Below are 15,743 nucleotides of genomic sequence, written 5' to 3' on the forward strand. Positions count from 1 at the left end.
AATAAGATTTTAGATTTCACTGTGGGCGGGGCTACCCAGCGCGACGCGACTGAAATAAAAATGAAGCGACCGACCGAATGTAGTTCGGTTAAATTGAGTTTGTCAGTCAGTGTGATGAACATCCCTTACACAGAAGATTAAATTCTGAGTCCGGAGCTCTTATAGAGAAAATAACCTCTGAACATATTAATATGCGCAAAGGAAGTGTCACTGACTGAAAAGCACAAGACAGATGGTGCGATGTGTCGCGGGATGGTTTGGGGGCAGGGAGGGTATTTACTGCTGTATAATCCGCTCTGATGTCACTGTGTGAAGAAGGAGGGGTCTGGGATCGCTCGCTTAATCCCAGTGTGTCCAGAAGAACAACCGACGAAGATGAAGGCAAGCCGACGAGCTCTTCTTCATCGCTTGTGTTGATAACAGGTGAGTGTAAGGGATGCTACAGTAAGCAGCTGTTTAGTCCGGCGGTGTGTCGTGTTTCACCGGAGCTGCACCTGCTGATGTTCACCGGGGAGGGATGTGTTTGTCTCAGCGCAGGCCCGTTACCTTACCAAATAACACGCTTTTAACTTTTATTACCGGGGGAAAGTTTCCAGATTGCACCGACAATCATATTTTGGTGTTTTATTGCGTGCTTAATTGAAAATATGACTAGTTTTTAATGTTGGAGGCGCCGAGATGTCCAGATGGCAGCGGTGTGTCCACCTGTACGTGACTGCAGCAGTGAATAAATACATCGACAATAGTGACATTCGGTCAGATACAATAAAACCAATGCGGTTTCGCGTTAAGGCTGTTGGATTTCGCTTATTTAGAGGATTTCTTTGATATTAAGAGGAGTAAGAGGTAAAATGTTTGGTATGCTGATGTAAAAATACCACAATAATACCTGTTTTTTGAACATATGCGGTGAAACAGATTTGATCGAACATTATATGTAATATTATGTTAAAAACTATTCACTGTTATTGGGGAAACAAATAACACCCTTTTAATTTACGATATCTATACATTCAACAAGACTTGCATGTATTTTAAAATACTGTAAACAAAATACAGGTTACCTTTACAGTGAAATTAGTGAAAGTTTTCCAAAAATCCTCTTCTGATGCATCACATTTGATTATATTTTATATTTAAGTTCGTTTATGGTGTTTTGTTTTACATTTAAATTGTTTAATTCATCTTTCTGTCATCTTTATTTTTATGTTTATTTATTAGCTGTGGTTCTTGAAAATGGTCATGTTTTACCACCTGTATTGTTGAGGTAGTTCAGTCTATTTTAAGGTAAGGCTTATTGATATCAGATATGTACAGACATGAACTGTAAAAATATACAGGCGCCAAAAGTTGCCCCATAATGGTGACTTTCTAGCCACAGCTATTACCAGCTGTCAGGTTTTATTTTATTTATTTATTTTTTATTTTTACCACAAGAGGATTTTACAACTGAAGCAGGATTTGCATTCATTTAAAAAAAAAAAAAAAGGAAACTCATTGTACATGAAACCTACTGTGCTGTACTGTACACGCTGTGATTTAATTTTATTATATTATTGTTTGTAATATTATTTACATTAACATTATTAAATTGATATTCTTTGTCATTTCATACACAGTTATACTAAACAGAATGTAAAATAATAATAATATTAATAATACATTTACCTCTGGCTGGTACCACTGACTCTTTTTTTTTTTTTTGTATTCGTGTATATTGTAGTTCCACTTTTTGCCATCAGAAAGTGAGTGAAGCCACCTGCCTGCAGAGTGACTCTAATATGCATGCATGCTCTCGGTTGTAAACAGTACAAAGAGGTTGCATGGTGAAAGTGAAGATCTCTGTTTAAATCCCCTGGCTTTGGGTTTTATGGGAGGTTTGACAGATGAATCTGCTGAACTCCAGGACTGGTGGAGTATACAGCATGATGCCTGCCCACGGTGAGGCCATCTGTGACAGCGCCACTGCCATAAAGCACATCTCTGCGAAGAAACACAAATACAATGTGTTACTCTGTCATTACACAGACACATATAAGAGTCATATAGCTTCTTTAGACATTAAGCGCATTTATAGTTAAATTTATATCTGTTAGATCATCATATTAATACAGTCAAACCAAAAATGATTCAGACACCAGATATCATTTTTGATATTTTTTTACTAGTGGGTGAAGGACACTTTGAGGATAGCAAAATAAAGTAAACTGTGATATATTATACCAATAAAAATTCTTAATACAGTGGACTACCAGTAAAATTGATAAAAATTTGGGACCAAAATTTATTCAGACACTTTGACCTGATCATATTTTGCTTAAGTGTTTTTTTTTAAATTGCTAATGCAAACCTTTTATACAACAGACTGAACAAAATTAAGCATTGCTTGGTAATTGGTTGACCTAAACTGGTATTATCTAATTGTGTAATAAAATTTAACAGCTGACAGCTATTCAAACGAATTCATTACATACCTTTCTATCAAAGTTATCTGACATTATTAAGATGAATTTGTTCTGACACAGTTTAACTGAGTTCTTGTCATATTTTATTACCATTTTCTAAACTATAGCAAATAAACTGTGATAATGTGAGAAATGTTGAAGGTGTCTGAATAAATTTTGCTTTGACTGTATGTTTTTTGGACATTTTACAGTTTATCTGTTTCCCATAACATGTTTTCCTGCATATATTGTTGGATGTACTACCTTTATGATTTCTGGCTGTCATTCAGGCGATGAGCAGTGAGTGGGTGGAGTCATGAGCCATAGGGAGGAGCCAGAGGAGGCGGGTCTCAGAGGTCCTCCCCCTCATCGCAGCAAGCAGCCCAATGGGACGCCTCTAGAGGGAGGACGACCCAGATGGAGGCCATGCCAGCTTCACAATCCGGATGCAGAAGGCCAAGGCCACCACCATCATCACCATCAACACTATCATCACCAAGCCAGCCAGCACACGTCTGGATCAAGCCGAGCTGCACCGCGTCACCGTAGGCGGCATGTTCCCGGTCAAGCACAACACAGGCGGGCTGAGAGCGGAGATACAGAAGCTAGAGCTGGCCAACAGCCCAAACCGGGGGCGTCAAGACACCATCGAAGCGGAGAGAGACTCCATCAGCACAGATATAGACAGCATCACAAAGAAGAAGAAGAGGTGGTCAAAACTCCTCCAAAAGAACAAGCTTCAGAGCCAATATCTCCAGAAGATTCCTCTCAAGAACTGCTGACTCCTTCTCCTCAGGATGAACCAATCACCGATAGACTGGATGGAAACAGTCCAGATCTGTCCCATTCATCTGATACACAAGTTGATCGTGATCCAGAGTCTTCAGTGGAACAGTTGGAGGAGAAGGTTCAAAGTGAAGAATCAACATTTGGCGAAGAGGAAGTGGCGAAAGAGAACCAAGAAGAGGACTATTTCAAAAAAACTCCTGAGCTGGACTGTGCTCCTCCTAAGATTGCTTCAAAAAGTCGTCCTGAAAGTAAGAGAACCAGTCCGCTAAGAGTAGACGTTCCACCATTCGCCACATCTCCTCACCAGATGATGAACAAACCTTTTTTCCAGTCTCCACGGACCTTCCCTGAGACTCTTCGAAGCTACAACTCGGATCCAAAGTTATACCCTCCTCATTTTAACACCGGTTATGCTCATACAAACAAGGATAAAGGGTTTGAGAGTCCCATGTCCCATGTCAAAGACCATCAAGAAGATCTCTCAGACTCTAGTCCTGAAGCCTGCTCTGATTCTTACCCACAACTAAGCCCAGATTCTCACCCTGAAGAGACTCCGACAGAATCATACCTAACAGATCCTAATCCAGCCCTTGAGGGACTTCAAATGTACGAGAGGAACCAGAGCGTGACCAGGGATGAGTGCGACTCTCAGGAAGACTTCAGTCAGCTTAGTGCAGTGGGCTCCAGGTTGCACTACTATGATGAACAGTCAGGAGATGAAGCCGAAAGCTCAGGGAGAGTCAGAGCCCAGGTCAGGAAGACGTCAAGCTCGAATAGCCTTTCTCAAGAAGCTCCTCCCCAAGTGGAGACTTCGGAAACTGCTCAGCTTTCACCTGATTTGCAGGCAGAAGTAGTGGAAAGACCTGCCAAGTTGTCCTCTCCAGCCCAGCATCAGATGACAGAGTCTTGCAGAGCTACAGGAGATGCTGTCTCGTTGGCCATCAAGGATATTAAGGAGGCTATCGAGGAGGTGAAGACCAAGACGGTACGCTCGCCCTACACACCTGACAAGATCACAGAACCCGTGTGGGTGATGAGGCAGGATATGAGCCCTGTTGAGGAGAGCCATCCTCAGCTACAGCCTCAGATTCACTCACATCCACAGTCTGCATGTCAGCTAGCACAGTCTTCTCCACAGTATGCGGTGAGTGAGCTGTCCAGATCCGTACGGTGAGGTTCCTTAGGAAAGTTTATTTTAAATAGGCCACAATTTGACATTTTTGCAAAATAACACCAAAGTTTTTTATTCTATAAGCACAGACATGAAGTAAATTAGTTTTTAGGCAAATATTCTAAAGAAAAACATTGAATACCAAGTTTCCTGCAGCCTTGGAAAACTTGTAAAAGACACATTTTTCTACATTTCCATGCCTTGAAAAGACATGGAGTTATGCTTATATTTATACAATTAATCACGATTAATCACATCCAAAATAAAAGTTTTTGTTTACATACTATATGTAGGTGTACTGTTTATTTATTATGCATATATAAATACACACACATACAGTATATATATTGAAAATATTTACATGTATATACATTTAGATATTTATATTATAATATTTTATATTATATATATAAATATATAAACAGCCTATTTTTCTTAAATATATAAATTCATGTGTTTGTATTTATATATACATAATAAATATACACAGTACACACTGATATATTATGTAAACAATAACTTTTATTTTGGATGTGATTAATTGTTTGACAGCACTAGTAAAAATATTTCAGCTACTAGAAATGAGTGGAATTGCTATCATTTTTAAAATCATACACTTAACCTTATTCATATCTTTATACACTAATCATGAACGACAGGAAAAGTAATTTAATTTAGTCGACATAAGGTGTACAGTAGGAACAGAAACCATGTAATATATGATTTTAGATATAATTTGATATTTACCATTTATAATTTCTACTGTAAATTAGATAAAACATCAACTTATCAAGTGATTAAAATCAAGCATTTACACTGAAATTTTTAAAAAGAATAAGTGGAGGCATTAATGCAGCATTTGATATTATTTACTAGCAGCGGTTGCCTTCATTTTTACAGGCTCCAATTCAAGATGCTGAACTTCCTTTGGGAGCAGAATCCTCTGGAGTTTATCATCAGGACCAGGATGTAGACGTCAGTCCCAGCGTGCCATGTGAAGAGGTAAATTATCATATATGACTGCAGTTGACATATTTATGATGTAATCCTTATCCTTATCCCTATTTTTTATTTTTTATTGTTTTACAGTTTTACTGTGAACTGTAGTAATACTGTGTTTTTGGTTTGCAGACTAGGAAAAATTTGGCCTCTTTCCCGACATATGTTGATGGTAAGTTTTATTATACTGGTCAAATAATTCATTATCCTATGTAATCTTGTAACATTGTAAGCTATCTTTACAACTATACAAATACATTTACATATTTGTGTGCTTTATAAAAATAACCTGCAATTGTACTTTTAGTATACTAAGCTGGTATACTTAAAGTCTGCTAAATTGGAACAATTAATTTTGTACTTAATGCACTTTAACTGTGTGGAAGTAATGCTGAAGTCCAACTAAAGAAATATTGAAGTGTATTTGATTGTGCTAAAGTGGAACTATTGAAAGTATACTTCAGGTACACTTTATAATATCTTGCATTTAAAGACTGAAGATCATACAGTCCTCATCAATAGTGACATTAATATTAAGAAATGTGCATTGTGCACAAGTAGTACTCCAAATAAACTCTAATGATAATTTTTATATTTTTATATTAGTAAGTCTCGAGCAATGCAGTATGTCAGTAAATATGTTAATAGATTTGAACTCTACTTAGTATGAATAAAAAGTATTTTAATTATTATTTTATATACTATTTAAAAAGTTTTAAAAGTATATCTGAATATATGCAAACATTTTTGTTTTTAGGACTATTATGATTCATAAGGAATTTATTATCCTGAATAATCTTGTAAGATTGTAATCCATCTTTAAAACTATATTTAAATGTATTTAAAGCTATAATAACTATACAAATATGTGTAAATTTGTGTCACAAAGCCTGGCAAAAATATGTCAAGATTATATTTTACCTCAAAATGAAATACAAATTAATACATATTATTTACATACTATAAATAGAATTTAAAACAGATAAATATTTATATTATATATAAGTATTGTTTTTATATACATAATATTATATCTTATAACTTAATATGTGCATGTATATGATACATTTTCACGACCAGCACATTTTCCCTTGAATTCTCATTACCATTATTCAAAAATGAATAAAGGAATGAAGAATAAATATATAAGTATTCTTTCAATGGTATAAAGGATTTATACACAATACATTTGTTGTTTTGCCTTTTTTCTGATTTAAAAAACAAAACAAAACATTAAATATTATACTTATGCCAGAACTGAGATTTTGATTGATGTAAAAATGAGAATTATAATCACAAAAACAAAACATCCAGAGGGATTCATTGATTTGAAAGAGTAATGCACAATATCAGGTTTAATGTTCTGCTGTGTTTATGGTCTGCCTGTTTCCACAGTTCCTGGCCCGTGTGACCCTGAGGACTTGATTGACGGCATCATATTTGCCGCAAACTACCTGGGTTCCACCCAGCTGCTGTCAGAGAGGACCCCCACGAAGAGCGCCCGCATGCAGCAGGCCCAGGAGGCCATGAGCCGCGTCCGGGTGAGGAACACACCCGCATATATAGAGCGGGGACACCCAGCTGGAGCTTCCTCGGGTGTACTAATTATTTTGATGTCCCTGTCTGATGTGATTTTACAGCGTGCTCAAACATGTACACACCAACACCTCACACAGTCAGTAACATCATGATTCATCTAAGGTTATGTGAGGTTATGGGTGAAAAACATGTCACAAACATCTCTGGATATCTAGCATCCGTGTGCTAACAAACAAATATGAGTGACAGTTAGTTGATTCTGAGAGTCAGGTTTTGTCTCTGGGGCCGCTGATGTCGTTCTGATCATGGTCCAAATTTTGATAGTGTTTCCCACAAACCTTCAGCCTATCACAGTACCGACATCCCACCCACCCCGCCCCCACTTCAACCAAATTATCCTGTTTTATTTCATCTGGGCGTATCTATCATCTCCAAACCAATCACGCTGCATCTGAGACACCCACCATGCCCTTTTATGTTTGTAGGCTTTATTTGACCGTTCTGTTTTTATTTGTCCCTTGTCGAGCAGACAGCCCAGACACAGGCCAAAATCAGAAATAAGGTACGATATTTGTTCCTGTATACATGCGGGTCTTAAGTAAGTTTGGTAATTGCAGTATTATGTATTTTTTGCTGTTCTTTTTCTTTTGACAGGCATTTCAATGATTACAAGTAGCAAGGAATTCAAATCTAACAGCATCTCTTCTATGGGAGAGTAGAGAGCGGTGTATATGCTAGTACAGGAGGTGATGTGCTATTTTAAGTGTAATAACTGTTTATCTTCCTCTACAGTATCAGCAGGGCAGTGAGAGTGGGCCGCCGGCCAGCACAGAAGTGGACCTCTTTATATCGACGCAGAGGATCAAAGTGCTCAGCGCTTACACACAGGTGCACAACACTCTTTGAATCACTTTCATGCTTGTCTCACTTTGAATTTTCTGTTTAAAAATACATGAGAGAACAGCTTCACATGTCTTGTGCTGGACAGGCTTGTCACTGTAGATGTATTCTGGCTGAGAACTGCCCACTTAGACAGTCTGACCGACATGTACAGCGGCTCACTACTGCATGATTCTTACATTTCAATTTTCATTTCAAGATTTCTGAACAAAATTGTATTTTGATTTTTTCATTGGAGAATTAAGTAAAAAATGTTGGGGTGATACAAATGTCCTGATATCATAATGAAGAACATTTGATAGAAAGAATGAAACTCTAATCATTATTTGAAATACTATTAAAATATTTTATATTGTTGCTTAACATACACAAACATATGGTTTTTTTGGACTATTTTATATATATATATATATATATATATATATATATACAGATAGATAGATATATACAATTTATTTTGTTATTGGAGAATTAAGTTAAGAATGTCAGGGTGATACAAATGTCCTGATATCATAATGAAGAAAAAATTCATTTGATTAAAAGTATAAACTTTTTTAAAAGAAAAAATGAGTAGTTTGGCATAATCTTTTATTCTTATTTATAAAATCAAACACTTCTTCCCTGCTTGTTAATTATATATATATATATATATATATATATATATATACATATAGTATAGAGAGAGAGAGAGAGAGAGAGAGAGAGACTGCCAAGTCATGTGATGTGACAAACATGCAGAAAAAATGTGATGTCATAGAAAGGGACTTCTGCAGACCCTGAATGTGTGTCAACATCAATTATTATTTTAATTCATGATATATATTTAAAAAAAAATGCTTGTTACATTTTAAAAATTTAATTAAAATTATTTAAAAAATGATTGACATTTTTCAAAACCATGTGAAGCCAACTTGCTGTGTGTTTAAACTAGGTTTTTCTTTTTATTTGTTTTGGACTCTTGTCTTTGACCCAGATATGCCGTTAAGGGAATAACTCTCGATAAATTTGATTAAATGATTGGCACTTAAAAAAACCAAACTGACCGTCTTTATCTTGGCAGGACACCATGATGGACCATCCGCTGAGGACCATCTCGTACATTGCTGACATCGGGAACATGGTTGTGCTGATGGCTCGCAGGAAGATGATTCGCTCTCAGAGCGCACAGGAGAACTTAGACGCTGCAGAGGCGCAGCACACAAACCCAGCGAGGGATGACCACCGCCAGTACAGGATGATCTGCCATGTGTTTGAGTCAGAAGATGTACGTGTATGAACTGTTACACCATGTACTTCATGCAAGAATGCAAATTCTCAATGTTTCTCTTATTTCCTTCATTGTTTCTCTCTGTCAGGCTCAGCTGATTGCTCAGTCCATCGGTCAGGCCTTCAGCGTTGCGTATCAGGAGTTTCTGAGAGCCAATGGCATTGATCCAGAGGACCTGAGCCAGAGAGAGTACAGCGACCTGCTTAACACTCAGGACATGTACAACGACGACCTCATTCACTTCTCCAAGTCTGAAAACTGCAGAGATGTAAGTTAACCAGTTGCCGTAAAGTGACTATAGCTGAGTAATTCATTTCCTTTTTTCAATTTTTTTTTCTTATGTGGGTTTTCCAATGGCTAAACCTTTATTCCCAAAAAGTCTATTATGCCAGTTTTAAATATGTGTATACAGCCCTGCAAAGTAGCAACAGTTACAGTATTTATTTGTTGCTAAGCCAAACTAAACTAAAATGTTTCAACCCTGTTTGAAGATCATATGCATTGAAATTTGAAGTTTGAAATTGATATACTTAAATTCATTAAGATAACTGGAGGAATTCTGGAAATTTCAGTCAGGTTTGGTGTGTCTCTTATTAAATCATACATATAAAATTATAGAAATGAATGAATGAATTAGATTTAGATTTGAAAATGTCGCACAATGACCAACGTTCAATTAGTTCTAAAATGGCTAAGATAGGAAGTATCACACTACGGGCCAGATTTACTAAACAGGGCAAATAAGCGTTAGAGCGCAATTCCATAAAAGCGTCGATGGGAGGGGAAAATTCTGCAGGTGATTTACTTACAATGTGCACATTAAAGAACAGAGATGCAGCCAGATCAATCTACCAAGAGCAGTGCAAATTACCGCCTGCTTTAAGACATGCTTTTTTTGGGCGTTAAATAATGCCGCAAATACCAGTGAATTGACGAGCGCAAATCTTAGTAAATTGCATGGCGTGATTCATTTAAATACTCTTCTCCCATAAATTTTGCGTCTGAAATGTAAACTCTACAAATCCATAGGAAGGTCAGGCACAAAAAAACTGTGTCCATGCCTTTTCAGCGCTAATTCATCACTGCATGCCTTTAGTAAATCCTGACAGTACTATTTTAACGCCAAAAGACGGTTTGCGCTGGCACAAGTTGTTAGTAAATCTGGCTCTACGTATTACTCAGTCACAATTTTTGCCAAGGAAAAAAAATCGGTATATTTTTTGTTCATAAATCAGAGTTGAAATAAGAAATGAAGCTTTGGAAAATGTAAAGCCCAATTTAAGCATAATAAGGGAAAAACATTGATTGAAACATGGTAAAAAAAAAAACATGTGGTAAAAAAGTCACTGTTTCAAATATGATCCCAGGAATATCAAACCATTATTTTTTTAAGGTGGAAATGTGTATGGCACACAGACACAATTTTTTTTTTTTAGATTTTTTAAATTAATTTATTTTTTATTTTAATTTTGGCAAAAACAAAATGTTGGTAGAATTTTGTGGTAACAATAATGCAAATTGGCGGATATTAAAAAAAAAAAAAAAAAATTTTAAATAAAAGGATTGGTTTACTTTAAATGAATTTTACCATACACACTAACAGCATTAAAACTATTAAATAATATGACTAAGTTAATTACGCTTTTACCTGTAATTATGTAAAGAGCCATTGGGACACAGTTGGGACACAAATGGCTTTATCATCTTCTATACATTTTTCAGCAGCCATAGGACTTTCACTGAATAAAGTCACTGCTGGAGTATGTTTGAAACATCAAACAGTATTCAGAGAGCACACTGCGGCAGTATTTGGGATGTGTTTGTGTCAGGTGTACATCGAGAAGCAGAAAGGTGAGATTCTGGGTGTGGTGATCGTGGAGTCCGGCTGGGGCTCCATCCTCCCCACGGTCATCATCGCCAGCCTGATGCACGGCGGACCTGCGGCCAAGTCTGGAAGACTGAACATCGGCGATCAGATCATGACCGTCAACGGGACCAGTCTGGTGGGCCTGCCGCTCTCCACCTGCCAGAGCATCATTAAAGTAGGACTTTCTTTAACTATCGTTTACATTTCTGATCTTTTATTACATCTGCAAGCATTGTAGTCTTTAGCTTAAGCTTTAGCAATTTCAACATGAAAATTGATTCCAGAGGAGTTTGATATTAGCATGTTGCTAAGCTAATGACTCAGTACTCTAATAATCATAAAAACACATAGCACCAGTGTTGGGTGTAACTAGTTAGTAAGTAATTAGTTACTGTAATTTAAAGGATTAGTTCACACAAAAATGAAAATTCTGTCATTAATTACCCACTCAGACCTTTGTTCATCTTCGGAAGACATATTAAGATATTTTTGATAAAATCCAGAAGCTCTCTGACCCTCTCATAGACAACAAGGGTACTACCACGATCAACGTCCAGAAACGTAGCAAGGACATCGGTAAAATAGTCCATGTGACATCAGGGGTTCAACCGTAATTTTACAAAGCTACGAGAATACTTTTTGTGTGCAAAGAAAACAATAATAACATAATTTATTCAACAATTCTTCTCCCCAAGTTTCCATCTTCCGCCATTTTGGACATAACGTAATCAACGTAATCAGCGTTGTTTACGTTCAGTAGACAGCGCGCGCACACTGAAAGTAAACAACGCTGATTACGTTGATTATGTTCTGGGGTACTCTCCAAAATGGCAGAAGACGGTAACTCTGGGAGAAGAATTGTTGAATAAATTATGTTATTATTATTTTCTCGTAGTATTCTCGTAGCTTCGTAAAGTTACGGTTGAACCCCTGATGTCACATGGACTATTTTACTGATGTCCTTACCACGTTTCTGAATTAAATTAAATAACTTACCCAACACTGCATAGCACACACAAATGCTGTGTAAAATAATCACAAGTTTAACTTAAATTAACTATATTTTGCTATCTTGGATAGATTTTTGTCGTTTACAGTAGATCAGCGTGTATTTTGTGATTGATTTTTTCACAAATGCTGTTCTGTGTTCAGGGGCTCAAGGCTCAATCCAGGATCAAGATGAACATCGTCAGGTGTCCTCCTGTGACCATGGTGCTCATTCGCAGACCAGACCTGCGCTATCAGCTGGGTTTCAGTGTGCAGAATGGCATTGTGGGTATTCACATTAAAACATCAGTACTGTCTGATGGTTTACTGCAGCAGCTGCTGACAGAGTTTGTGTTTTGTTCAGATCTGCAGTCTGATGCGAGGGGGGATCGCCGAGCGAGGAGGCGTCCGCGTCGGCCATCGTATCATCGAGATCAACGGTCAGAGCGTGGTGGCCACACCTCACGAGAAGATCGTTCACATCCTGTCAAACGCTGTGGGAGAGGTAAACCACCGCCTCTGTCAAAAACTGCTCATTTGGAGAATCAGTTCCGTCACATGATTAAATCAGAAATTGGTTCAATTAAATAAATCAGATGAAAAAATTATTAATAATTCAGTAGTCTAATTCAGAAGTCTTGTTGCAAAATTAAGGAAATATTTTACTGTTTCTAAAAATGATTGAAGTCAAATGCTGCTTCTTATTACTGTTCTTAAACCAGCTTTATAAATTAAATAATTTTTAGTTTTATTAGATTATACAAATGCATGTTTTCATCGTGATTTTATTAAATCTGATTTTGGATTGTTTCAAATCAAATCAAAATTCTGATTGGATGAGCCATGATGAACATATCTGTGACTCATACTCCATATAAATGTGCGTATTATATATACAGTTTAGCAGAGATGGGACCAAGTCATTATTTTGCAAGTCACAAGTAAGTCTCGAGTCTTTGTATTCAATTCTCGAGTCAAGTCCCGAGTCAAAATAGGCAAGTCCAAGTCGAGTTGCAAGTCCTCAACTTTTAGCTTCAAGTCTTAAACAAGTCATTAGTGCTCTTTGCCCAAATTCGTGTCTCAGTATTAATTACCATATCAAATTTATCGTAATTTATATCAGGAAGTCAGGTAGAATATGTTTTTACATAGTTTAATTCCATGTGAGATGGGTGTCCTTATAAAACTACTCAAGTTCAATTTAGGGATTATACCAAAGGACAAGCAGTGAAAAAAACACTATTTTATTAGTAACAGAATAGCAAAGACAACAGAATTTCATAACAGCTGCAATACTTTGCATGTGTGCATAAGAAGAATACATGCTTCTAGGTGTTATATCTAAACCAATGAGCCATTATTTGGAACCTCAATGAAACCTCAAGTCTTCTTTAATTATGTCGAGTCGAATCGCAAGTCATCAAATTTGGGACTCGAGTCCGAGTCAAGTCTCGAGTCATGTGACTCGAGTCCACACCCCTGCAGTTTACTTGCTATGTTCTTGGAAACTAAATTGCTGATGAACTGTATGGCAGAGACTTTATTCTGCTTATTAATACATTTCAAAATATATGCCATATTGGTTGGCTTTCATCATATTGCTATTACTTCCATTTTATAACAGCAGTGCAGCACCTGAGGCTGTGCGTTATAGTGATTTTACCACAGACAACATGCTTTATATAATTTAAAAAGATACTTTCACTTTATTGAGATAATTGATGCACTTCATTGAGATTAGGGGTGTGCCCGAAGCCTGCAGGCTGCAGCACGTGTTTGCTAGATTCACAGGTGAGCGTGATATTTTACACAAACCACTAAAGTCACGGAATGATGAGTGTGTGAAGTGAATGAATGTAAACTTTCTCATAAATCAGAGCTTGGCAAGAGTAATATTACCTAAAATAATACATCATACACGTTCTAGTATTTGTGTATATTTAAAAGGCAATGATTTAAACCTTATAGGCTACAATATGATAGGCTACATGAATGAATGGAATAAGCACAGTGCGATCACCAATCAAACAGCCGCAAAAACCAAACCGGCTCTCTTAAGAGTACGCTAATAATCAGCTTAGATACAGATACATTTTCTACTAGGCCTACATGTTTGCTGCTTTATCTTTTGCTGGTTTGCGTGGCGCACGCACTCAGATCCTGGCAGCAGTGTTCTGGATGAGCTGCAGCTGTCTAATGGTCTTCTTTGGAAGGCCGGTGAGGAGACCATTACAATAATCCACCCTGCTTGTGATAAAGGCATGAACAAGTTTCTCCAAGTCTTGACTGGAAACAAAACATCTAATTCTTGCAATGTTTTTGAGATGATAGTATGCTGATTTAGTTACTGCTTTGACATGACTACTAAAACTAAGGTCTGTCTCCAGAAACACCCCAAGATTTTTGACTTGGTTTTTAGTTGATTGACCCCTAGAGTCAAGGTATGCATTCACCTTGATAACTTCATCTTTGTTTCCAAATGCAATGACTTCAGTTTTCTCCTTATTTAACTGAAGAAAGTTCTGGGACATCCAACAGTTTATTTCATCAATGCATTGGCAGAGGGAGTCAATGGGGCTGTAGTCATTTGGAGATAAGGCTAGGTAAATCTGGGTATCATCAGCATAGCTGTTACAGGCAATTTGGTTCTTTCTCATTATTTGACTTAGTGGGAGCATATACAGGTTAAACAAGAGTGGTGCAAGAATTGAGCCTTTTTTTTAAAGCCTGTTTTAAAAAGTTTGCGTTTTCAAGCCCCCAAAACACCATTGTCGTGTAAATGAATGGCCAAAACGCATAAACAACACCATTTTTATTTAAAAAAACGGAAAACTGTGTAAACGCAGCCTTAGTTTACTATAATACGGCTGTTTACAGCTTTGAAGTTAGCATGTTACTAAGCTAATGGCTCAATACTCTAATAATCATAAAAAAACAACACACGAATGGTTATCCAGTAAAGCTGAATACTGTAATATGTTGTTTTTGTCAGATCCATATGAAGACTATGCCTGCAGCCATGTACCGCCTGCTCACGGCCCAGGAACAACCCGTCTACATCTGACACTCTGCAGGGCTACAACACCATCACCTCCACATGAGCTGATCCAGAGTTATTATTTATTGAAAGATTAATATAACTGTTTACAGATTTATTTAACTGGATGTATGTATTTATTTACTATTCCATTAGTGCATAAACCAAACCATTCCAGCACCATGTGACCTGCCTTAATCTCTCTGGTCTGACGGATCTCTGAACGCCTGCTATCATTCCACCGGCATTAGAACCAAAGAGAAAAGAATGCAGATCGATTATGTGCCCGACACACAACTGGACCTAAACTATCACAGAGATCAATGGCACTGAGCACAGTAATACAGGAACATTGTAATCTAGCTGTTGTTGACACAGATCTTATGTATGAGCTGTACTGTTCTCATCAAGCAACTTAAAGTAAAGGAATCAATGAACTAAATATCTACGCTGCTTTGTTTTCATTAAAGATGTGCATTTTCTATAGTACACATTTATATATGTTTTCTATGTGGTTAACAGGTTACTTTTTCACCAAAGATTAGAGTGATAATCTGACTTTACTTTTATTTATTTTCTAGTTAATTCTTCAGTAAATAACCATTTATTGGGTTTCTAAACATTCAACATTATTACACTGTTGTGGGTTTAGGCAAGGCAAGGCAAGGCAAGTTTATTTATATAGCACATTTCATATACAGGAGTAATTCAAAGTGCTTTACATAAAAGGAAGTGAAAAAGTC

General features: G+C 37.0%; 1 protein-coding gene across 2 annotated transcripts; it reads left to right on the forward strand.

Moving 5' to 3' along the window:
* Positions 1-207: 207 nt before the first annotated feature.
* apba1b (amyloid beta (A4) precursor protein-binding, family A, member 1b) lies at positions 208-15,436 on the forward strand. 2 transcript variants are annotated; one of them, XM_058790271.1, is made up of 13 exons: positions 208-423; positions 2,735-4,377; positions 5,305-5,406; positions 5,536-5,575; positions 6,799-6,944; positions 7,472-7,504; positions 7,735-7,830; positions 8,903-9,106; positions 9,198-9,377; positions 10,939-11,151; positions 12,129-12,248; positions 12,328-12,468; positions 14,956-15,436. In XM_058790271.1, exons 2-13 carry the CDS (start codon positions 2,761-2,763, stop codon positions 15,025-15,027), a joined length of 2,964 nt encoding a protein of 987 aa, XP_058646254.1. In that variant the 5' UTR covers positions 208-423; positions 2,735-2,760; the 3' UTR covers positions 15,028-15,436. The 2 variants fall into 2 exon arrangements, with proteins under 2 accessions (XP_058646254.1, XP_058646255.1); XM_058790272.1 differs by lacking the exon at positions 7,472-7,504 and having other exon boundaries at positions 211-423.
* The last annotated feature ends 307 nt before the right edge of the window (positions 15,437-15,743 follow it).

Source organism: Onychostoma macrolepis, chromosome 10, assembly GCF_012432095.1.
Source record: "Onychostoma macrolepis isolate SWU-2019 chromosome 10, ASM1243209v1, whole genome shotgun sequence".
Classification (NCBI taxonomy): Eukaryota; Metazoa; Chordata; class Actinopteri; order Cypriniformes; family Cyprinidae; genus Onychostoma; species Onychostoma macrolepis.

What these genes read in the sequence shown, in the direction of transcription:
- apba1b (XM_058790271.1), top strand. Translation starts at nt 2,761, where the DNA reads ATGAGCCATAGGGAGGAGCCAGAGGAGGCGGGTCTCAGAGGTCCTCCC. An exon ending in CCAGCGTGCCATGTGAAGAG is followed by an intron (nt 5,407 to 5,535) that starts GTAAATTATCAT and finishes TTTGGTTTGCAG; the next exon opens with ACTAGGAAAAATTTGGCCTC. An exon ending in ATGTGTTTGAGTCAGAAGAT is followed by an intron (nt 9,107 to 9,197) that starts GTACGTGTATGA and finishes TCTCTCTGTCAG; the next exon opens with GCTCAGCTGATTGCTCAGTC.